The 21,464-nt window shown below is 42.6% G+C and overlaps 1 protein-coding gene across 1 annotated transcript in view; it reads right to left on the bottom strand.

The window, feature by feature from the left end:
- Window positions 1-299: 299 nt before the first annotated feature.
- The window catches only part of LOC142159781 (uncharacterized), a 325,690-nt gene continuing 304,525 nt past the window's right edge, over window positions 300-21,464 (bottom strand). The window contains exon 10 of the mRNA XM_075214504.1: window positions 300-2,360. Coding sequence (XP_075070605.1) covers window positions 1,522-2,360 — 839 coding nt within the window. The 3' untranslated portion in view covers window positions 300-1,521. The remainder of the gene's footprint in view (window positions 2,361-21,464) is intronic.

Consider the following 21,464-nt stretch of genomic DNA (forward strand, 5'->3'; position numbering starts at 1 on the left):
CATATTTTAATCTTTATTTTGGGTTCCATATTCCAGAGATATTGATATTGGGAGTTTGTCAGTGCACCACACCAAAATCAACAATTTTTTTCTTTGACTTTATACTCCCGAATTCAACAAGAAACGGAGCTGAAGATATGTTCATTGACTAATACTTGTGCAGCTCTGGTCTACTACATAAGACACTACAGGATACGTTCAATGCCTATGTGCAATATACAGTCACAAAAAGAACACAGAAAAAAACTATTGAATTAATAATATACCTGTTAATAATATAAACATTAATGACAAAACAGTTAAAAATCCAAAAATGTTTATTTTTTTCCCATTAACTATATTAGGATCATCTTAATATATAATGAACATAAAAAACATTTACAGTTGCACCTGATTACAAACACATGTTATAGCATGCATACGAGACTGTCATCAGTAGTATTCAAGACTTAGACTAGCTCTGTGGCTGGAGCAAGAGATACGGCAGGAAGGCATGTAACGGAGATACCCAAAGCTTAATTCAGACGTGGCTGTGTGTGCTCAAATTTGGCACGCCCTTACTGTACAGTGACTGCAGATGAAGGCCCCTTTAACTCCCAGAAATCGTAGGCTGTAGTAAGTGTCCTTTGCGTATGTAGATACAGTGAGCATCTCTGCGTTTAGTTGCGTATGACTCAGTTCCAGTTCTGAGTGTTTTGCCTGTAATACGCACAAAATCAGCAGATATGAACCTTCATAAATCAGGCCCCCTATGTTTAATTCACAATGTGTCTGTACTACAATTTTTCAGCTTCATTTTGTTCAACTCATCAGCATATAACAAATATCTGTACTTGAATGATAACTAAACCCAAAACATGGCATTTACAAATACATTTTTGAAAATTTCACCAGCTTCCCAGAATGGAAGATATTTTACAAAAAGTGGGGACTGTGAGGGGAGTAACTTTCCAACACACATTGAAGAACACTAATTGGCCTCTCTTAGTCAGGAAATGGTTGATGACAGAGAAAAGCTTATACTGAGCTGCAAAGCAAATGCACTTGTAATGTTAAACATCTCAAGACCTGTCGGAATACAGGAACTTGTACACAAAAATATTTTAGCAGCTCGACCTTAAGGCAAATGGAGTTTTAGGTTTAGGTTTTCTGAAAAGTCACATTGTAAATAGATGCTTGGCTGTCGGGACAGATTTAACTCACAAAACCTACTATCAGAGCAAGATGACCGTTTCTCTCCAGTGTGACTTTCAGATATGTAAGGATGCTTTATTTCTAAGACAAATCCAACATTTAGAGCAAGATTATGGTTTCTCTCTAGTGTGACATCTTTGATGTATAAGACAGTGTTTTACTAGTAAAACATTTCCCACGTTATGATGCACAACAAAGCTTGACTTCCTGCGTAAACATATCCCCAACTCAGAACACAAATATGGGTATACCCATGTTAATTTTCTGATGTAGGAGAAAGTTTGATTTCTGGTTCAAACTTTTTCCACAGAGCACATGTATGGCCTCTCATATGTGACTTCTCTGGTGTTTACGTAAGGATACATTATTTGTAAAACCTTTCCCACATTCAGAGCAAGAATATGGTTTCTGCCCTGTGTGAAGTCTCTGATGCATATGAAGGTTTTGTTTCTGGTTAAAATCTTTACCACACTCAGAGCAATTATATGGTTTCTCACCTGTGTGAATTTTCTGATGTTTAACAAGGCTTGATTCCTGTTTAAAACATTTCCCACATTCAAAGCAAGAATACGATTTATTTGGAGTGTGGCCTCTCCGATGTCTAACAAGTTCAGAAGTACATCTAAAACATTTCCCACAATCAGAGCAAGAATAAGGTTTCTCTCCTGTATGAATTCTCTGATGTACAACAAGATCTGATTTAAAGGAAAAACATTTACCACACTCAGAGCAAGAGTACGGCTTACTCGCTGTATGATATCTCTGATGGCTAAGAAGGTTCCAACTAGTTGTAAAGCATTTTTCACATACAGAACAAGAATATGGTCTCTCCCCTGTGTGACTTCTCTGATGTGTAATAAGCTGTGATTTACTGATAAAACATTTCCCACATTCAGAGCAAGAATATGGTTTCTCGCCCGTGTGGATTTTCTGATGTGTATTACAATGTGATTTACTGTTAAATGATTTCCCACATTCAGAGCAAGAGTATGGTTTTTCTCCTGTGTGAATTCTTTGATGTGTATTACAATGTGATTTACTGTTAAATGATTTCCCACATTCAGAGCAAGAATAAGGTTTCTCTCCTGTGTGAATCCTCTGATGTACAAGAAAATTTGTTTTCCTTGTAAAACACTTCCCACATTCAGAACAAGACCAAGATTTGTCTTCAATATTATAATTCACATTTTTCCTCTGGTAACTAACATGGCTGACGTTGTTATTAAAACAGTTTTCTCCATTGAAAGAAGACTCGGATTCCACCTCCATAAGAGTAGATGTGGGTGTAGAAAACTTGGTGTCTGTGATGTTTCCTTCCTCACATGATACAGGCTCCTCCTTAATATGAATAGATGTATATTGTGTATGATCTGTGGGTGTATAAAGGTCAGTGAGATTTCCTTCTTCACATGAGACAGATTCCTCCTTAATACTAGCAGATGTATATTGTGTATGATCTGTCCGGGTATAAATGTCATTGAGACTTCCTTCTTCACACGATACAGACTCCTCCTTAATTTGAGTACATGTATATTGTGCATGATCTGTGGGTGTATAAACATCAGTGTTTGTAAGATGTCTTCCTTCACATGAGACAGATTCCTCCTTAATAAGAGCAGAGGGATCATTATGTAGTTCTGTTGGGAAAAAATGAATGGTGATTAGCTTTGTGAACTGTTAATTTACCATCACTATTAATTCTGTGAAACAAGAGTATAAATCCCACTATCTATCCCTAATGTATTATAATTAGGGATTCTGGTTTTCGGCTTTAACCAAAATAAAAGCCACAAATGTGACTGCCGCTCATGGTCGCAACCACAGTCTCCAGGGACCTTCTAAACGCTACACAATTACTCGTTAGCAAGTCCCCTATCATCACCTCCTCCGCAGCGCTACCGCTCTTACACAGAAGCCATAATAAGAGCAGCACATCCCCGTAGTGTTTCATCATCACCACTAGTCATGATAGTATCAGGAGGAATCCCAGGGGCTTCAGACAATAGGAGAGGGTCACCCTTAGGCTCTGATGCCGCTGCAGTAAGTGATGGTAATGACAGAGCAAGCAGATGTGCTGCTGGTGTAAGTGTAGGGTAGTAGAGGGAATTGGAACTGTGAGAAAAAAAAGAATGTGGGACCCTGACCAATATTGTTAGCTGCCAGACACCAAGCTTATTAATGCAAATGTTACACTGTCTCAATGATGATGTAAGAAAAAATACTATTGTTTTTGCCCATCTTTTGTCTTCATTCCCTTTACATTCACCAGCGACCCACAGAGCACATTCTGTGATTAACCAATACTAAAAAGCCGCACACAAAATATGCAAAACAATTGATCATTCCCCATATTGTCATTATTAGCACATACTCTGCTATACAATCTAGTCATTTACTTTTATTAGAAACCTACTCTCCACACATTTCTAAATTTCATTAGAATCCATTATCATCCATCTTCCAACATCCTTTATCATCACTACATTACATATGATCTATCCTGTTTCTCCTCTTCATTCTTGTATTCGCTCACCACAATTATATCCCCAAAACTTTTTGTAGGCAGTTTTCACCAATCATTGTGCTCTGTACATGTAATGACACCCAGAGGAGCACACAAAGTCCTCACCAGGCACTATGCCACTACATACACTCCACCCAACGCTCCACAACAACAATAGCCAAGTACACTTTTTAAAGGTGTAAACAAATTGTGTTGTAATACTTACTAAGCAAAGCACTGTGTTATAATGCACAAATTCAACTACAGACTACAAACAATTCACACTGTACACACATATATTTTGTTACATGTAGTGAAGGCATCTCCTATACACACAGACAGGGGTGTGGGTAAATCTCCTCTTACCCAGGGATGTGAGGGGCTGGTGATTCTCCATCATAACGTCTTTGTACAGACCCTTGTGTTCTTCTAAATACTCCCACTCCTGCATGGAGAAATAGACAGTGACATCCTGACACCTTATAGGAACCTGACACACACAATGATACAGTCATCACCCAGACACATCTAGTGGTGCTACTGTAACATAGAATTTGAATTTGATGGCAGATAACAACTGCTTGGACAATCTAGTCTGCCCATTTTTTACTAACATATGGTAACTTCAAACCCAATTTAATCCTTTATTCTTTGTAAATATATCCTTATGTCTATCCTAGGCATGTTTAAATCTCTCTAATTTATTAGCCTCTGCCCCCTCTGATGGGAGGCTATTCCACTTATCCACTACCCTTGCTGTGAAGTATTTTTTTCTCAAATCTCTTCTGAACCTACTTCCCTCCAGTGTCAGTACATGTCCTCGTCTGCTAATATTTCTCTTCCTTTGAAGAATGTTTCCCTCCTGTATCTTTTTCAAATCCGTAATATGTTTGAAAGTTTCTATCATGTCCCCCTTTCCCTTCTCTGCTCCAAACTACACATAATAAGATAATTTCGTTTTTCCAGGTAAGTGTTGTGCTGTAGGCCATGCACCATTTAAGTTGCCCTTCTTTGTACAGTCTCTAATGTGTTTATATCCTTCTGGAGATATGGCTTCCAGAACTGAACACAGTATTCTAGATGAGGCCGTACCAATGACCTATACAGTGAAATTATTACTTCTTTCTTTCTGCTACTGATTCCTTTCCCTTTACAACCAAGCATCTGACTTGCCTTCCTCATTACTTTGTCACATTGCTTATCTGCTTTTAAGGCACCTGAAATAGTGACTCTTAGATCCCTTTCCTCCTCAGTAGTTTCCATTATAGTGCCATTAATACTATATTTAGCCTTTGGGTTTTTGAGACCCAAGTGCATGATTCTGCATTTTTTGGCATTAAATTGTTTTTGCACTCTCTTAACCATTTCTCTAGTCTATCAAGATCATCAATTATTTTTTTAACCCCCCCCTCTTGGTGTGTCTACCCTGTTGCATATCTCTGTGTCATCTGTAAAAAGGCATACTTTCTCTTCAATACTATCTGCAATGTCACCATTAAAGATATTAAAAAGCACTGGTCCAAGTACAGATCCTTGAGGTATTCCACTGGTAACCTTTCCCTCCTGTGAATGCACTCCATTTACTATAACGCTCTGTTTTCTCTCCTGCAACCAAGATCTTATCCATTCAACCATTTTAGGATCCAATCCTAAGCTTTCACGTTTAATTAACAGTCTGCGATGTGGGACAGTTATCTAGATTTTAGTAAAGTTCTTGACAAGCTACATCTACGGCTTCCCCTTTCATCTATTGCTTTCGTCACCCAGTGAAAAAAAGTCAATAAGATTTGTTTGACATGATCTCCCCCCAGTAAATCCATGCTGTTTGGGATCCTGTAAGTTACTGGATTTGAGAAATTCTACAACTCTTTCTATTAAGAGTGTTTTCATCAGTTTTCCCACTACTAATGTAAGGCTCAATGGTCTGTAGTTGCCTCTTCCTTGCTTCCACTTTTGTGCAGTGGAACTACATTGGCTCTTTTCCAGTCCTCTTTAATTACTCCTGTATCTAGTGACTGCTTGAATAATTCTGTTAATGGTGTTACCAGCACCCCTTTAAGCTCATTTAGTATCCCTAGATGTATCCCATCTGGCACCATTGATTTCTCCCTTCACTTATATACCTAAAAACGTTTTGCCGCCTTTACCTACTGACTGGGCCATATTCTCTTCAGCTTGTGCCTTTGCACATCTGATTACATTCTTAGTTTCCTTCTGTCTAGCAAAATACACCTCATTGTCTTCATTTTTCTGAGTCTGCTTATATTTCCTGAAGGCCATCTTTTTTGCTTTCACAATACTTGTGGCTTCTTTTGCAAACCACACTGGCTTCTTTTTCCTTGTACTTTTCCTAACCTTTTTGATACAAAGGTCTTTTGCTTTTAATATTGCACTTTATAATTTTTCTCACCTCTCCTGCACTCCTTTCAAGTTCTTCCACTCTGCCAAAGCTTCACACACACATTTTCCCATCTCTACAAAGTCAGCCTTCCTAAAATCTATCACCTTTGTTTTTGTGTGTTACAAATCAGAATCTGTGTTTATACTAAACCATACTGCTTGGCTACTGTATAATGCCCATTCCCAGCAGTCACCTCTCCAGTCAGCAGCTGAATGATCTTGTTGGTGAGTTCTAGAATCCTCTGGTCATTGTTTCTCTCATGTATCAGTGAGCGAGGTGGAGGCACCGAGATGGGGCTCTGGGTCCTGCTCAATCCTCCTGACACACAGTGACGGCTACTGGGTGTTACACACTCACCAGATTTCTTGACAACTGTGTAATCCTGTGTATTGAAATACATTATTACCACCACATACCAACCAGACTGGACTTCCTATACTAGGATATAAAGCCCCTGTGGTAACGAACACCCTAGAATTGATGTCACTGTGACATTCCCAGAATTCTTCACCGTTCCAGACAGAGAAGCCGACAGTGTAGTCCAGCAGTGGGAAAAGCCAGTAGAAGAGGAAGGTTATAATATTACTTTATAGGCCACTGGTAAGAACTCACCTTAATTACTGTGTATATTTCTGTGAGCCTCATCTCCAAAAACACATTAATAAAACAGAAGGAAAAATATCAGAGAAGGTCTACTACAATGGTGCATGGGTTGTATAACACAACTTATCATTAAAGACTTTTAGAGCTGAACATGTACAGCATTTAGGAGAGAAGGGACAGAAGTGGTATGGCAGAAAAGTATTAATAGAGATTAGGATTTATACAAATAAGAGGTGACATTGGAGGAAGACAGACCGGTAATATATACAGAATATGTGATAAATCCATGTAATAGTCTTACACCAGTGGCAGGGGGTGGGGGGGAACTCATCCAGTATAAGAATACATGGGACAAACACATGGCTATTGTTACTATTTTTGTTAAGACACAAAAAGAGACCAAACACACACAAAAAAAATCAGAGTAGATGAACCAGAAAGCTCTTTTCTGCTGCTAAATCCTATTCTGGGGGGAGGGGGGGGGGGGTGTTAATCCATTGCAGATAGAACAAAGGAATTTCAGGAACTAAACATGTAACAGGAAGGATAACTTGGTACTGTGGATGCTGTGAATAATACATGTGGCACTGGTGTTAGCTGGGGACAATGGGGAGAGTACTTCAATCAGATAAACTACTGGTTCTTGTGGGGGGGGGGGGGGGGCGTATAATTGGAGGGTTCTCCCAGGGGGTATGGCAGAGCAATGTTCCCCACACACCAACCAATCATCAGCAGACAATATGATGGTTGAGGGAGATGTGGAGCCTGTAACACTGTCAGCTCCCTCTCCTTATCATACACTGTAACACGTGTCCTGCAGACTACTACCCAGTCCTAGATGTCCATACACAAGACCAGAGCTGACCACGTCTCCATTTTACTTATGGTTTGATATTAAAGGTAGGTTGGTTTTGAGGGAGGGGTGGTTTACACATGTGGTGTGTTAGCGTTGTATGTAGTGTATAATATACAACACATATGTAGCATTGACATGTACTGAAGAAACTTCTGAATACATTTTAGGATATTCTACTAGGGCCTTAATATCATAAAAATAATGGAAGCAGAACTTACTTTTATACCATTTTCTCTATTTTCTGTACTTTATCCAAATAAATAAAAGGAATATTTGGGACACTTGTTACATAAGGTAGAGAATAACACTGACATCAGCTGGTGGGGACAGTGCATGTGGCTATAAGGCAGCAGCATTATCAGCGGACAATAATAACACCAATGACAGCTGAACTCATTGGATCCAGCAGCTGCAGCCTCTTCATGTGAAGACATTCCTCAGCAATAATTCCCATAACTGCAGTATAATTTCCCATTGACTTCACAAATTATTCACCATGACGGAAATGTTATTGCCAAATCCAAGTATATCCTGACAAATAATAAGCTATTCTACACTTTACCATCATACTGAGATATTGATAACACCGGTCTGGTCACAAAGCTACAAAGTACTGTGGTCATTAAGTCTTTATAAATCATAAGAGAAACCTGATCATGAACACTTTACAATAATAATAGTAATCCCTTATATCCATAGGGGGAACTTCTGGATCAGGTGTCCTTTATATAATAATAACCTCTCATAACATAAACAGTATGTGCTGGGAGCTGCCTACTATCTCTCTTCTATATTATAATAATAAGCTCTCATAACATAAACAGTATGTGCTGGGAGCTGCCTACTATCTCTTCTATATAATAATAATAACCTCTCATAACATAAACAGTATGTGCTGGGAGCTGCCTACTATCTCTCTTCTATATAATAATAATAATAATAAACATAGATAATAGTATAATATTACCTCCACCTTAATCAGCCTCCACCATAACCCGGATGTACTAGGAGACAATAAATGACGTCAGGAAGGGGTGTTACCATACTACACACCGCCTCATGTGGTAGAAGAGGGGGCTGCACCATGACCAACCAATGTTGTGCCTGGGAGACTATAAGAAAATGGCCGCCGCTCTCCTACACTGAGGACAGATGTTTTACTAACTTGTTCCCTCTAGTTACACTGAGTAGTGAGAGTCTAGCTCCGTGTTGTACAAAGGTTATTCTCTATCTATTTACACCGAGGAGATGCGTGTACTGATATCCCTTCTAATCAAACGTCCTTAAAGGTCTACCGCTGCATCTGAGCATGCGCGTTACTATAGCAACCAAAGTGATCGCTCGGCGGCCATGTTGGATTAGGGCACTAGGAGTTGAGTGGGAAACACAGAAGTGATATGTAATAGTTATTAGTAATATTATTAATTTAATTACTAATAATAGTTATTTCCCCAACTAATTCATGGTTAACAGAGATGAGAGGACCTATTGGTTATTCCTGTCCAAATGTTCCTCCCACGACAAAACATCATTTACGTCGGGCCAAAATGACGCGTTTGACTACACCCCGTCCCTAGTCACACCCCTGCCCAGGATCTCCCGGACTGCACAGCCTGAAAGTAGGTAAGTATGATATTATGTGTACATTAAATTGTATGTTATGTTACATTAGACACATATGGTACATAAAGCCATATCATAGGAGCTTCCTTCCCTAGAGGCTACAATAATGACTGTGATTACAGGCTTCAGGGGCATCCACTTTGGTGTCACTTGGGGGGAGACTAAATTAGCCACAAGGAGACCTGATGAGTCTCTGGAGTATTCAGTGAGACACGTTGTGTCAGAGTTATACAGAATCTCCGCCCACTTTCTTGCACATCCCATGGAGACAAAATAAAATGAGTGGAGATTTCTGTACCGTATTAGCTGGCAAGGTGCTCAGCAGGACATGTCCTGCGGCACCTTGTAGCTAATTGAATATGTCCCTTAGTGAAAGAAAATGTGGTGAGATTGTAAAGGGGAATTCAGTTGCTGGCGATGTACTGGCAGACATTACCTCGATGCTTGGCTGCACACATTGCCGGCTAATACAGTCAGGGCCGGACTGGGACTAAAAATCAGCCCTGGCATTTAAAGCACGCAGGCCCACCTCTGTTGATTAGCAGGGAAAAAAAATGTGTGCCGCAGTGCAGTGGCGGTGCCGCCAAAGGCGTAGCTACATTATGTTGGGGGCGTGGTCAAAATGGTGCATTGATACATACATTATAATAAAACATTACATTTATCAGACCCTCCCCATCCACATTACGCCACCCCCCCAGATACATTATGACACCCCCAGCCCACTGTACTTATCTATGCTTCTGATGCTGCTGACATTCCTGTAGAGTGAGCAGGGAAGCTCTTAGTCTCATGAGATTAATAAATCTCATGAGACTTAGAGCTCCTCGGCTTGCTCTGCAGGCTGTGCCCTGTCCGGGACGGAGCACAGATCCTCCTGCTGACCAACTGGATTAAGGCTCGGGGGGCCCGGGCACTTAAGTCAGGGGGGCTCCTATGATGTAATTTGGCTATTAGACAAATTTTTGACAAATACAAAGGCAATACTTTGTGCACTACTGTTAGGTGCATGCAGTTCTGCCTTAACAAGCAGTACAGTGTGAAGCAGGACATATCTCCCAACTGTTCTTGTAGTCAGACCAAATCCTGACTAAGCGGGACAGTCGCCTACCAAAATTCAGAACAGTTGGCAGACTGTCCTGGTCTCTCCTACCTGTCTTGTCATGGTCACCACTTGTGGCTGCTGGTGTCTTTAGATCAGTTGCTGCTTGTCTGGATCCTGGAATGCTGGATGCCCTATTTGGAGAAAAAAATGAGCAGTTGAAATTTAGTCCTGGTGTTAAATCAATATAGCATCCATGTTTTAAAATTAGGCCTCACTGCAGCCACAACATTAAAATACTAGTATTCACATTTGATAAATACATCTATTTCCCTCCAACTAGCCCTGACATTAAATAGTATTCCCATTTAATAAATAAAACTATTTCCCTCTCTCCAAAGCACCCCAGCATTAAATTAAAAATGCAATCACCCCATCTGAAATTGATAGGCCCCACTATTAAATTGCCCCCACCATCACCCCACAAATTGAATAGCACCCAATAATTAGGCCCCACCTGCAATTCCCTATTAGATTAACAGCCTACCTCCCATATTATATTAAGAGCTACCCATACACACATTATTGTCATACACCGGCCCTCACACACACAAACACATTATGGTCATACGCCGGCTCACACACACATACTATAGTTATATTGTTACACACATACACACTATAATCATACCCTGTCACACACACACATACTATAGTTATACTGTTACACACATACACACTATAATCATAAAGGTCATTCTTTGGATATTTTTTTGGGGGGTTATTTTTTTGGTTATTTGTATTTATTGTCATTCAGAGCTTGATTTATAGATTTTTTAACTTTGTCGATCCCATTTTTATTGGCGCCTGTCAGTAAATTCTGTGTTATTTTTTGTTCCACTATAATCATACCCTGTCACACAAAAAGCTCCTGTCACACAAATAGCTCCCCTGTCACACAAATAGCTCCACTGTCACACAAATAGCTCCACTGTCACACAAATAGCTCCCCTGTCACTCATATAGATCCCCTGTCACTCATATAGATCCCCTGTCACACATATAGATCCCCTGTCACTCATATAGTTCCCGTCACACAAATAGCTCCCCTGTCACACAAATAGCTCCCCTGTCACACATATAGATCCCCTGTCACACATATAGCTCCCGTCACACAAATAGCTCCCCTGTCACACAAATAGATCCCCTGTCACACATATAGATCCCCTGTCACACATATAGCTCCCCTGTCACACAAATAGCTCCCCTGTCACACATATAGATCCCCTGTCACACATATAGCTCCCCTGTCACACAAATAGCTCCCGTCACACAAATAGATCCCCTGTCACACATATAGCTCCCCTGTCACACATATAGATCCCGTCACACAAATAGCTCCCCTGTCACTTATATAGTTCCCCTGTCACACATATAGATCCCCTGTCACTTATATAGATCCACTGTCACACATATAGCTCCCCTGTCACACAAATAGCTCCCCTGTCACTTATATAGATCCCCTCTCACACATATAGATCCCCTGTCACACATATAGATCCCCTGTCACTCATATAGTTCCCGTCACACAAATAGCTCCCCTGTCACACATATAGATCCCCTGTCACACATATAGCTCCCGTCACACAAATAGATCTCCTGTCACACATATAGCTCCCCTGTCACACATATAGCTCCCCTGTCACACATATAGATCCCCTGTCACACATATAGATCCCCTGTCACACAAATAGATCCCCTGTCACACATATAGCTCCCGTCACACATATAGATCCCCTGTCACACATATAGCTCCCGTCACACATATAGATCCCCTGTCACACAAATAGCTCCCCTGTCACACAAATAGCTCCCCTGTCACACATATAGCTCCCCTGTCACACAAATAGATCCCCTGTCACACATATAGATCCCCTGTCACACATATAGCTCCCCTGTCACACATATAGATCCCCTGTCACACATATAGATCCCCTGTCACACAAATAGCTCCCCTGTCACACATATAGATCCCGTCACACATATAGATCCCGTCACACAAATAGCTCACCTGTCACTTATATAGATCCCCTGTCACACATATAGCTCCCCTGTCACACAAATAGCTCCCCTGTCACACAAATAGCTCCCCTGTCATACAAATAGATCCCCTGTCACACATATAGCTCCCCTGTCACACATATAGATCCCCTGTCACTTATATAGTTCCCGTCACACATATAGATCCCGTCACTTATATAGATCCACTGTCACACATATAGCTCCCCTGTCACACAAATAGCTCCCCTGTCACTTATATAGATCCCCTCTCACACATATAGATCCCGTCACACATATAGATCCTGTCACTCATATAGTTCCCGTCACACAAATAGCTCCCCTGTCACACATATAGATCCCCTGTCACACATATAGATCCCGTCACACATATAGCTCCCGTCACACAAATAGCTCCCCTGTCACACAAATAGATCTCCTGTCACACATATAGATCCCCTGTCACACATATAGCTCCCCTGTCACACAAATAGCTCCCCTGTCACACATATAGATCCCCTGTCACACATATAGCTCCCCTGTCACACAAATAGCTCCCCTGTCACACATATAGCTCCCCTGTCACACAAATAGATCCCCTGTCACTCATATAGATCCCCTGTCACACATATAGATCCCCTGTCACACATATAGATCCCCTGTCACACATATAGATCCCCTGTCACACATATAGATCCCCTGTCACACAAATAGCTCCCCTGTCACTTATATAGATCCCCTGTCACACATATAGATCCCCTGTCACTTATATAGATCCCCTGCCACACATATAGATCCCCTGTCACACATATAGCTCCCCTGTCACACAAATAGCTCCCTTGTCACTTATATAGATCCCCTGTCACACATATAGATCCCCTGTCACACATATAGATCCCGTCACACAAATAGCTCCCCTGTCACACATATAGATCCCCTGTCACACAAACTAACCGCCCCCCCCTCTTACCTTGTGCCCTCCGCGGCGCGCTGTGTAGTCTCTCCTAACACATGGTGCTCGTCCCATGTGACATCTCCAGAGCCATTCATAGAAGAGAGGGGAGGAGGGGAGGCGCGGCCACACGAGGAAGTAAGTGTAGTGCCGACCCCACCGCTCAGCACACAGACTGTCATGCCGAATTCTGGCATGACAGTCTGTGTGCTGAGCGATGGGGCCGGCCAGCTAGTAACCGGCCCATCTGACCATCGGCCCTTCTGGCATTTGCCAGAAGTGCCAGATGGCCAGTCCGGCCCTGAATACAGTAGAGAAATTTCCACTCACTTCCCTTCACAGCTTTATGGGCCGCAAGGGAAAATGAGTGCTATGTCTTTGTAGTCTGTTCCAGAGTCACATTGCGGCACATCGTGTTTATTTGAAACCCCCCCACCCCGTGTGTGATTTGCACTGATCTGAACACTGTAATCACACTGTTGGTGTTAGCCAGGCAGCGGGATCTGTGCGCCTAACAGTGTGCTGATATAACGGTGGAACGAGTAGTTCGGAATTGGCGTCCATATAAATTACTACTAAATAAGTACTACACCTCTACTGGACCCACTCCTCCCCAATAGTACTTCCATACTACTACTACTTCACCTCTAGACTACTGCTATGCCCACTTCTCCCCATCAGTACTTCCATACTACTACTACACCTCTAGACTACTGCTGACCCCACTTCTCCCCATCAGTACTTCCATAGATTGGGTTTAATTGTAGTGCTGTAAAGCACACCGCCATTAAACTCTGGAGCAGTGCAAATGCGTTCTGTGGACTGACAGATCACACATCATTATCTGACAGTATAACGGAAGAATCTGTGTTTGGCGGATGCCAGGAGAACACTTCCTATCCCAATGCTTACTGCCAACCATAACGTTTTGTGGAGGAGGAATAATGGTCCAGAACAGTTTTCCATGGGTTGGCCTGCGCCCCTTAGTGCCAGTGAAGGAATGCTACAATATACAATGACATTCTAGAGAATTGCGTGCTTTCAACTTTGTGGCAACAGCTTGAGGAAGACTGTGAAGATACCGAGTTTATCTGGCCCAGTGCTACCCAGTACCTTCTAGGATTCGTATGGTCACTCAGGCAAAATGCAGTTATAAAAATACAACAGTATATTTATTGTCATACAAACAACACTAGAATATTATGTACACACCGTAAATAAATGCCAGGCAGATTTACCACATCATCCGTCCCTTACCCCAATAACTTAAGGAGATATAGTCACCTGCTGTCCAGACTTCATGACCCATGGATCCCTCTCAGCTGCATATATAGACTCGAGTTAGAAAACGACAATTCAAAACTCCATCTCGCACCTTCCTGAATCAAATCCAAGCATGAACACGCCTCCCCCTTGGAGTTGTTCCTTATATCCCAGGTCTAATTTCCACAGTCTTTCCCCTCCCTGGGCAAACCCCTGGGTCTATTCTACTTAACCATTGGTCAGTGCTGGACTAGGGGGGGTTGGACAGGGGAGTGAAGATGAGCTGTCCTTCCAGAGAACCTCCCCTGTTAGATGGCCTGTCTGGACTAGCCTGGTGAGAACAATGGACACTAATTAGTTTTCATCCCATTCTGGTTCATCCCGAAAATTACAGACACTTGCCTCCTCTTTCAACATTAGGAACACATCCAACAGGTTCTCCAATTTCTCCTGTAGACTGGCTCCTTCCCACATAATAATCTTTGGGCACTCCTCATCCCAATAATCCAAAATGTGCTGCATTGTGGTGGGGTGGTGCAACACATCCATATCCCCATCCTGCAGACACTCCCACAGTCCTTCATCCCAGTACACCTTTCTCCTGGGTGTACTGGACTGCTTAATCCCTTTCTTTGGGAACTTTTTCAGCACTGGGCTGTGATCTGCTCTCTTGTTCCTAGAGCTCACAACCATTTTACTTCCAGGGATCACCTCACTGTGATTTCCCCCTCTTTGAGACACGGTTCCATCTTCCGCTCTCCTCCGGCGGGGTGCGCTTCCCCTTATCAAATCGGCACTTAGGCAGCATCTCCCCTCACCTAAAGCCCACAACGCTTTTCGTGACACTTTCTGCCTTAAAGCCTTTTGGAGTAAGTTCAGGATAATGTGGTAACTGGTTTCTAGTGCTAACTGCTTTACAGAGCCCTGGAATGTATCACGATACAGTTCCCCTCCAGCCCTACCCAGAGAGGATCTGGGACTGAGTGACCCCACTGCTTGCCACCAAAAATGTGAAGATACCGGGTTTATCTGGCCCAGTGCTACCCAGTACCTTCTAGGATTCGTATGGTCACTCAGGCAAAATGCAGTTATAAAAATACAACAGTATATTTATTGTCATACAAACAACACTAGAATATTATGTACACACCGTAAATAAATACCAGGCAGATTTACCACATCATCCGTCCCTTACCCCAATAACTTAAGGAGATATAGTCACCTGCTGTCCAGACTTCATGACCCATGGATCCCTCTCAGCTGCATATATAGACTAGAGTTAGAAAACAACAATTCAAAACTCCATCTCGCACCTTCCTGAATCAAATCCAAGCATGAACACCCCTCCCCCTTGGAGTTGTTCCTTATATCCCAGGTCTAATTTCCACAGTCTTTCCCCTCCCTGGGCAAACCCCTGGGTCTATTCTACTTAACCATTGGTCAGTGCTGCACTAGGGGGGGATGGACAGGGGAGTGAAGATGAGCTGTCCTTCCAGAGAACCTCCCCTGTTAGATGGCCTGTCTGAACTAGTCTGGTGTGAACAATGGACACTAATTAGTTTTCCTACTCCAGCACATGGCAACCTAAACCCTACCCATAACCCCCCTGGCTTCACTTTAAAGACAATGAATAGCAACCTTACTGCAAGTTATCAATATACAATACACAATATACATATGTACACTGAGCTACAATGTCCCCTTAGCCACATGTTATTGGACAATGCAGTTATAGTCTGGTGAGCTGGGAACAAAAGCTTGGGCTATAAAAAGTACATGCCATAATCCACATTATGTGAGAAATGAGAAACTGAATGCTCACAGGGTTATCACACTCATTTCGTCACAAAGACCCTTTCCTGTTGTGAAACAGGAATGCATAACAATGCACAAAGCGAGGTCCATAAAAAAATGGTTTCCCATGTTTGGAAGAACTTTATTGCATTGCACTCCCCCTCATCTTCCAGACTATTTAAGGTACTTGCTCTGGCAAGTTGATGCCAGCTCTTCAGTTAGCTCGATGCTGGATAGTTTGGCTCCTGTTATTCTGTGCATTTCCAGTAAATGCTGGTATCCTAAATCCGTTCCTGTTCTGTAGATCCTGGTCCTCCATGCAGCACTATATGCATCTCAGCTAATCCTGGTATCCTGTATCCATATACCCTTCAAGATATACTTGCATTCTGACATTCCTATTCTGGTCTCTCCTTGTCAGTTAGCAACTTCTCCTGTCAGCCTCACCTTGTACCCATCCAGAGAACCATGACATGGGTGGTGGGAACAACCAAGACTAAACCTCCTTGCAGGAGTCCCTGCCAAAAAACTTTGCGACATTAGACCCTGCGTCTCCAAAGCAAGTGGAGCTAAACCAGGCAGACTGTAGAATCCCACCATTCCTGTGTGTTTAGTGATAAGCAGTAGAGAGGTTCAGGAGGATGGATAGGGAGAAGTGATCCTTAGATTTTGCTATAACTATATAATTGATCGCTATTGCGAGTGCAGTTGTGGTGGAATGATGGGGGCTGAAGTCCAATGACAGAGTCAATAATGAAGTTAGAAGAGAGAAAGTGAGTGAGACACTGAGCTGTTGTCTAATCTTGACAACTTGGTCTCTCTGTGTGTTAAGGTGGATATCCACCACAGGGAACGTACTCAAGAACGTGAATGGACCCGGCGGTCCTTTCCTCGCCTGGCGCCTCAGTTCCAAACTCCAGCAATTCTTTTGGAAGAACCTATGCAAATTGGCAGCTCTCGCCTTTCCCAGGAGGAGCGTGACAGACGCATCAAGAATCGTCTTTGCCTTTATTGTGGAGACTCGGGTCACCTTCTCTCCTCATGCTCCAAGAGGCTGGGAAACGCCCCATCCTAGGCGATGACAGGTGGGTCATCCTAGAATCCAAGTCCCTTACTCCCTTTTCCTTGAGAGATTCTGAATTTCTGATGCCTATTACGCTATTTTATCCAGATGGCCCCCAGCAATTGACAGCTTTTGTGGACTCTGGATCTGCTGGGAACTTCATTTCCGCTGAGTTGGCTTCCAAGCTTCATCTCTCCATCCTTCCATGACCACAACCTCTGGCAATGACCGCAATTGATGGTAATCGTATCAGCAACGGTTCTATCGATCGCATTGCCAGTACCTTACGGCTGATTGTAGGATCACTTCACTCTGAGTGGATAAGTTTCCTGATTCTTCCACAGTCCGTCAATTCTGTTATTCTGGGCCTTCCCTGGCTTAAAGCTCACAATCCGCAGTTCAATTGGTCTCGTGCCCAAGTCATTTCTTGGGGATCCATCTGCAAACAACATTGTTTGACTGCTGTACATCCTCCTAAGTCTTTGATCTCTTGTCTAGCCTCTAGTCCGTAGCCTGCTCTTCCTGAGGCCTATGCCAAGTTTGTAGATGTATTCAGCAAGGGTGCAGCTGAGTCCCTGCCTCATCAACCCTAGGATTGCCTCATTGACCTGATACCCAACAGGTGCATCCTAGGGGCAGAGTCTTTCCCCTATCTCTCCCAGAGGCTCAAGCCATGTCTGAATACGTCGCTGAGAATCTTGAACGTGGTTTTATCCGCAAGTCTTCTTCACCGGTGGGTGCAGGGTTCTTTTTTTGTCAAAAAGAAAGATGGTACCCTTAGACCCTGTATGGACTACCGAAAGCTGAATGCTATTACGGTGAAACACCGTTACCTCTCATATCAGAACTCTTTGATCGGATAAGTGGAGCAGAGATTTTGACCAAACTGGATCTTAGAGGGGCCTATATCCTTATCCGCATTCGTCAAGTTGAGTGGAAAACCGCTTTTAATACGAGAGACGGGCATTATAAATACCTTGTGATGCCCTAAGGGCTTTGTAATGCCCCTGCGGTTTTTCAAGAATTCATCAACAAAATCTTTAGAGATCTTTTGTATCAATCTGTAGTCTACCTTGATGATATCCTGGTCTTCTACCGGAATATCACCTCTCATCGAGATCATGTCAAAGAGGTTCTATCTCGCCTTCGTACTAATCACCTATATTGCAAATTGGGTAAGTCCCTTTCTGATCAATGTCAGGTTCCCTTCCTTGGGTATATAATCTCTGACATGGGTCTTCAAATGGATCCAAAGAAGGTAGAATCTATCCTTAGTTGGCCTCAACCTTCTGGCCTGAAGGCTACTCAGCATTTTATTAGATTCTGCAACTATTACCGGCAATTCATTTAAGACTTATCTTTGTTGCTCTCGCCCACCACACCACTTACCCGTAAAGGTGGGCTAGCCAAAAACTGGCCTCAGGAGGCAGTCTTGGCCATCAAAATTGCCTTAGAAGAATGGCGTTACCTGTTTGACGGCGCTTTCCATCCTATCACGGTATTCACAGATCATAAGAACCTCACCTATCTGGAATCCGCTCAGTGCCTTAATCCTCGTCAGGCCTGCTGGTCACTTTTTTTTCCAGATTCCAGTTGATCCTGACTTACCGTGCGGGGTCAAAAAATTCCAGGGCCGATGCACTTTCCAGGACTTTTGACTGGGCCCACAATTCCAGATTTGCTGGTCATACTTGGGTTAAGAAGACCAATGCTATTTTGTCCCGCAGCTATTGGTGGCCATCCTTGAGTGTGGATGTTCACAAGTATGTTGCAGCTTGCAGAGTATGTGCTCATCACAAGACACCTAAGCATCCACCAGCAGGGCTTCTTCTTCCACTCCCAGTTCCAGACTTACCTTGGAAAAGCATCAGCATGGATTTTATTACTGATCTCCCCAATAGTCATGGCTTCAATACTATTTGGGTGGTGGTCGTTCGTTTTTCCGAATGGGCACATTTTGTCCTTCTCAAGAAATTGCCATCTGCTGCTGATCTATTATAGATCATATATTTTTCAGATCCACGGTTGCCCCATTGAGATCATCACTGACAGAGGTGTACAATTCATTTCAAGATTCTGGAGATCCTTTGGCAGCAATCTAGGAATTAAGCTAAAATTCTCCTCGGGATACCATCCCCAGACCAATGGTCAGACTGAGCGGGTCAACCAGGATTTGGAGATGTTCCTCCGTTGTTACTGCTCTGATTACCTATCCTCCTGGAGTGATTATTTACCTTGGGCAGAATTTTCACATGATATTCATTAACATGAATCTTCCGGAACATCTCCCTTCTTTACCATCTTTGGCAGATATCCCATACTTCCTACGTTTTCAGAAGTTCCCAATGCATCAGTACCTGCAGCTCAAGAGATGATCGTTGACTTTTCGAAGATTTGGACTCAGGTACGAGCTAAACTTTTACAGTCCTCGGAACAGCATAAACACTTTAATGATCGTCACCATAGGAAGATTCCAGTTCTTCACCTTGGGGACAAGGTGTGGCTTTCCACGCGTAATTTCAGGCTCAAGCTAACTTCAATGAAATTCGCTCCCCGATATATTGGTCCCTTGCGCATTTCTCATATTATTAATGCAGTTACCTATAAGCTCCATCTACCTCCTTCATTCTGTGTGCATAATTCATTTTATATTTCCTTGCTAAAACCATTGGTTCTTAATGAATTCGCCAACCTTCAGCCTCCGCCTCCTCCCATCAAGATGACCTTGGGCGACGAATATGTAATTGAAAGCATCTTGAAATCCCAAACCATTGGTGGTAAGACTCAGTTCCTCGTCAACTGGAAGGGTTATGACCCTGAAGAAAGGTCCTGGGTGGATAAGAAAGACCTACATGCCCCCCATCTGCTTTCAAAGTTTTTGAAGAATCAGATTACTAACTCCTCTTCTTCAGACTACGCCTGTCTACTACTATTGCTACATTGGTGACTGCCTTGGAGAACCGTACCCTCTGCAGCTAAGCCCAAACTCCCTTGCGGGGGTCCCTGGTGAATACCGAGGGTACATTAGACTCCGTGCCTCCCTGTTCCGTTAGCGGCCATCTCTGCAATTCTGTGACAAATGGTTTCTTTAGGATTGGTGAGATAAACATGTTGCTTAAAGGAGGATGGAATGTTACCAGTGGTGAGCTAGAGGTTGGCATGCAGTGGAAAGGAGGGAGTAGAAAAAGTGGGGAGGTAATAGGGCCAAGGTGGCAGATGAAATTATATTGGTGTAGAGACTTGGTTCTTGGTTACTGTCACAATAAATAAATAAATACAACTTTTACAAGGTCATACTGTATCTCCTTTACCCTACCACAAATGTCCTTAAAGCATTGTGCATAATATATAGTTAGATCTATACATATTTGGACACTAACACAATTTGTATTATTTTGGCTGTTTAACAAAACATAATCAAGTTACAGTAATATAATAATATGGGCCTAAAGTGCAGACTATCAGCTTTAATTTGAGGGTATTCACACCCAAATTGGAGGATGGGTTTAGGATTTAGAGCTATATTATATGTAGAACCCTTTTTTTCAAAGAACCTAAAGTATTTGGACAGTTGATTATAAAGCTGCTTCATGGACAGCTGAGGGCTATTCCTTTGGCATTCCTTTATCAATTAAGCAGGGAAAAAGTCTGAAGTTGATTTCAAGTGCGGCATTTGCATTTGGAAGCTGTTGCTTTGAACATACAACATGCGTTCAAAGGAGCTCTTGATGCAAGTGAAAGACGCCATTCTTAGGCTGCAAAAACAAAAAAAAAACATCAGAGATAGCAGGAACCTTAGGAGTCGCCAAATCAACAGTCTGGTACACTGAGCAAAAAAAAAAGAACACACTGGTGAGCTCAGCATCACAAGAAGGCCGGGAGGTCCACGGAAGACAACAATGGTGGATGATTGCAGGATCCTTTCCATGGTAAAGATCAACTCCTTCACAACATCCAGCCAAGTGAAGAATACTGTCAAGTAGTTAGGCTTAATATTATCCACGATTACCATAGAGGACTTCACAAGAGCAAATACAGAGGGATTCACCACAAGGTGCAAACCATTCATAAGCCTCAAGAATAGAAAGCCCAGATTAGACCCCAAAAAAATC

Source organism: Mixophyes fleayi, chromosome 6 (genome assembly GCF_038048845.1).
Source record: "Mixophyes fleayi isolate aMixFle1 chromosome 6, aMixFle1.hap1, whole genome shotgun sequence".
Taxonomy (NCBI): domain Eukaryota; kingdom Metazoa; phylum Chordata; class Amphibia; order Anura; family Limnodynastidae; genus Mixophyes; species Mixophyes fleayi.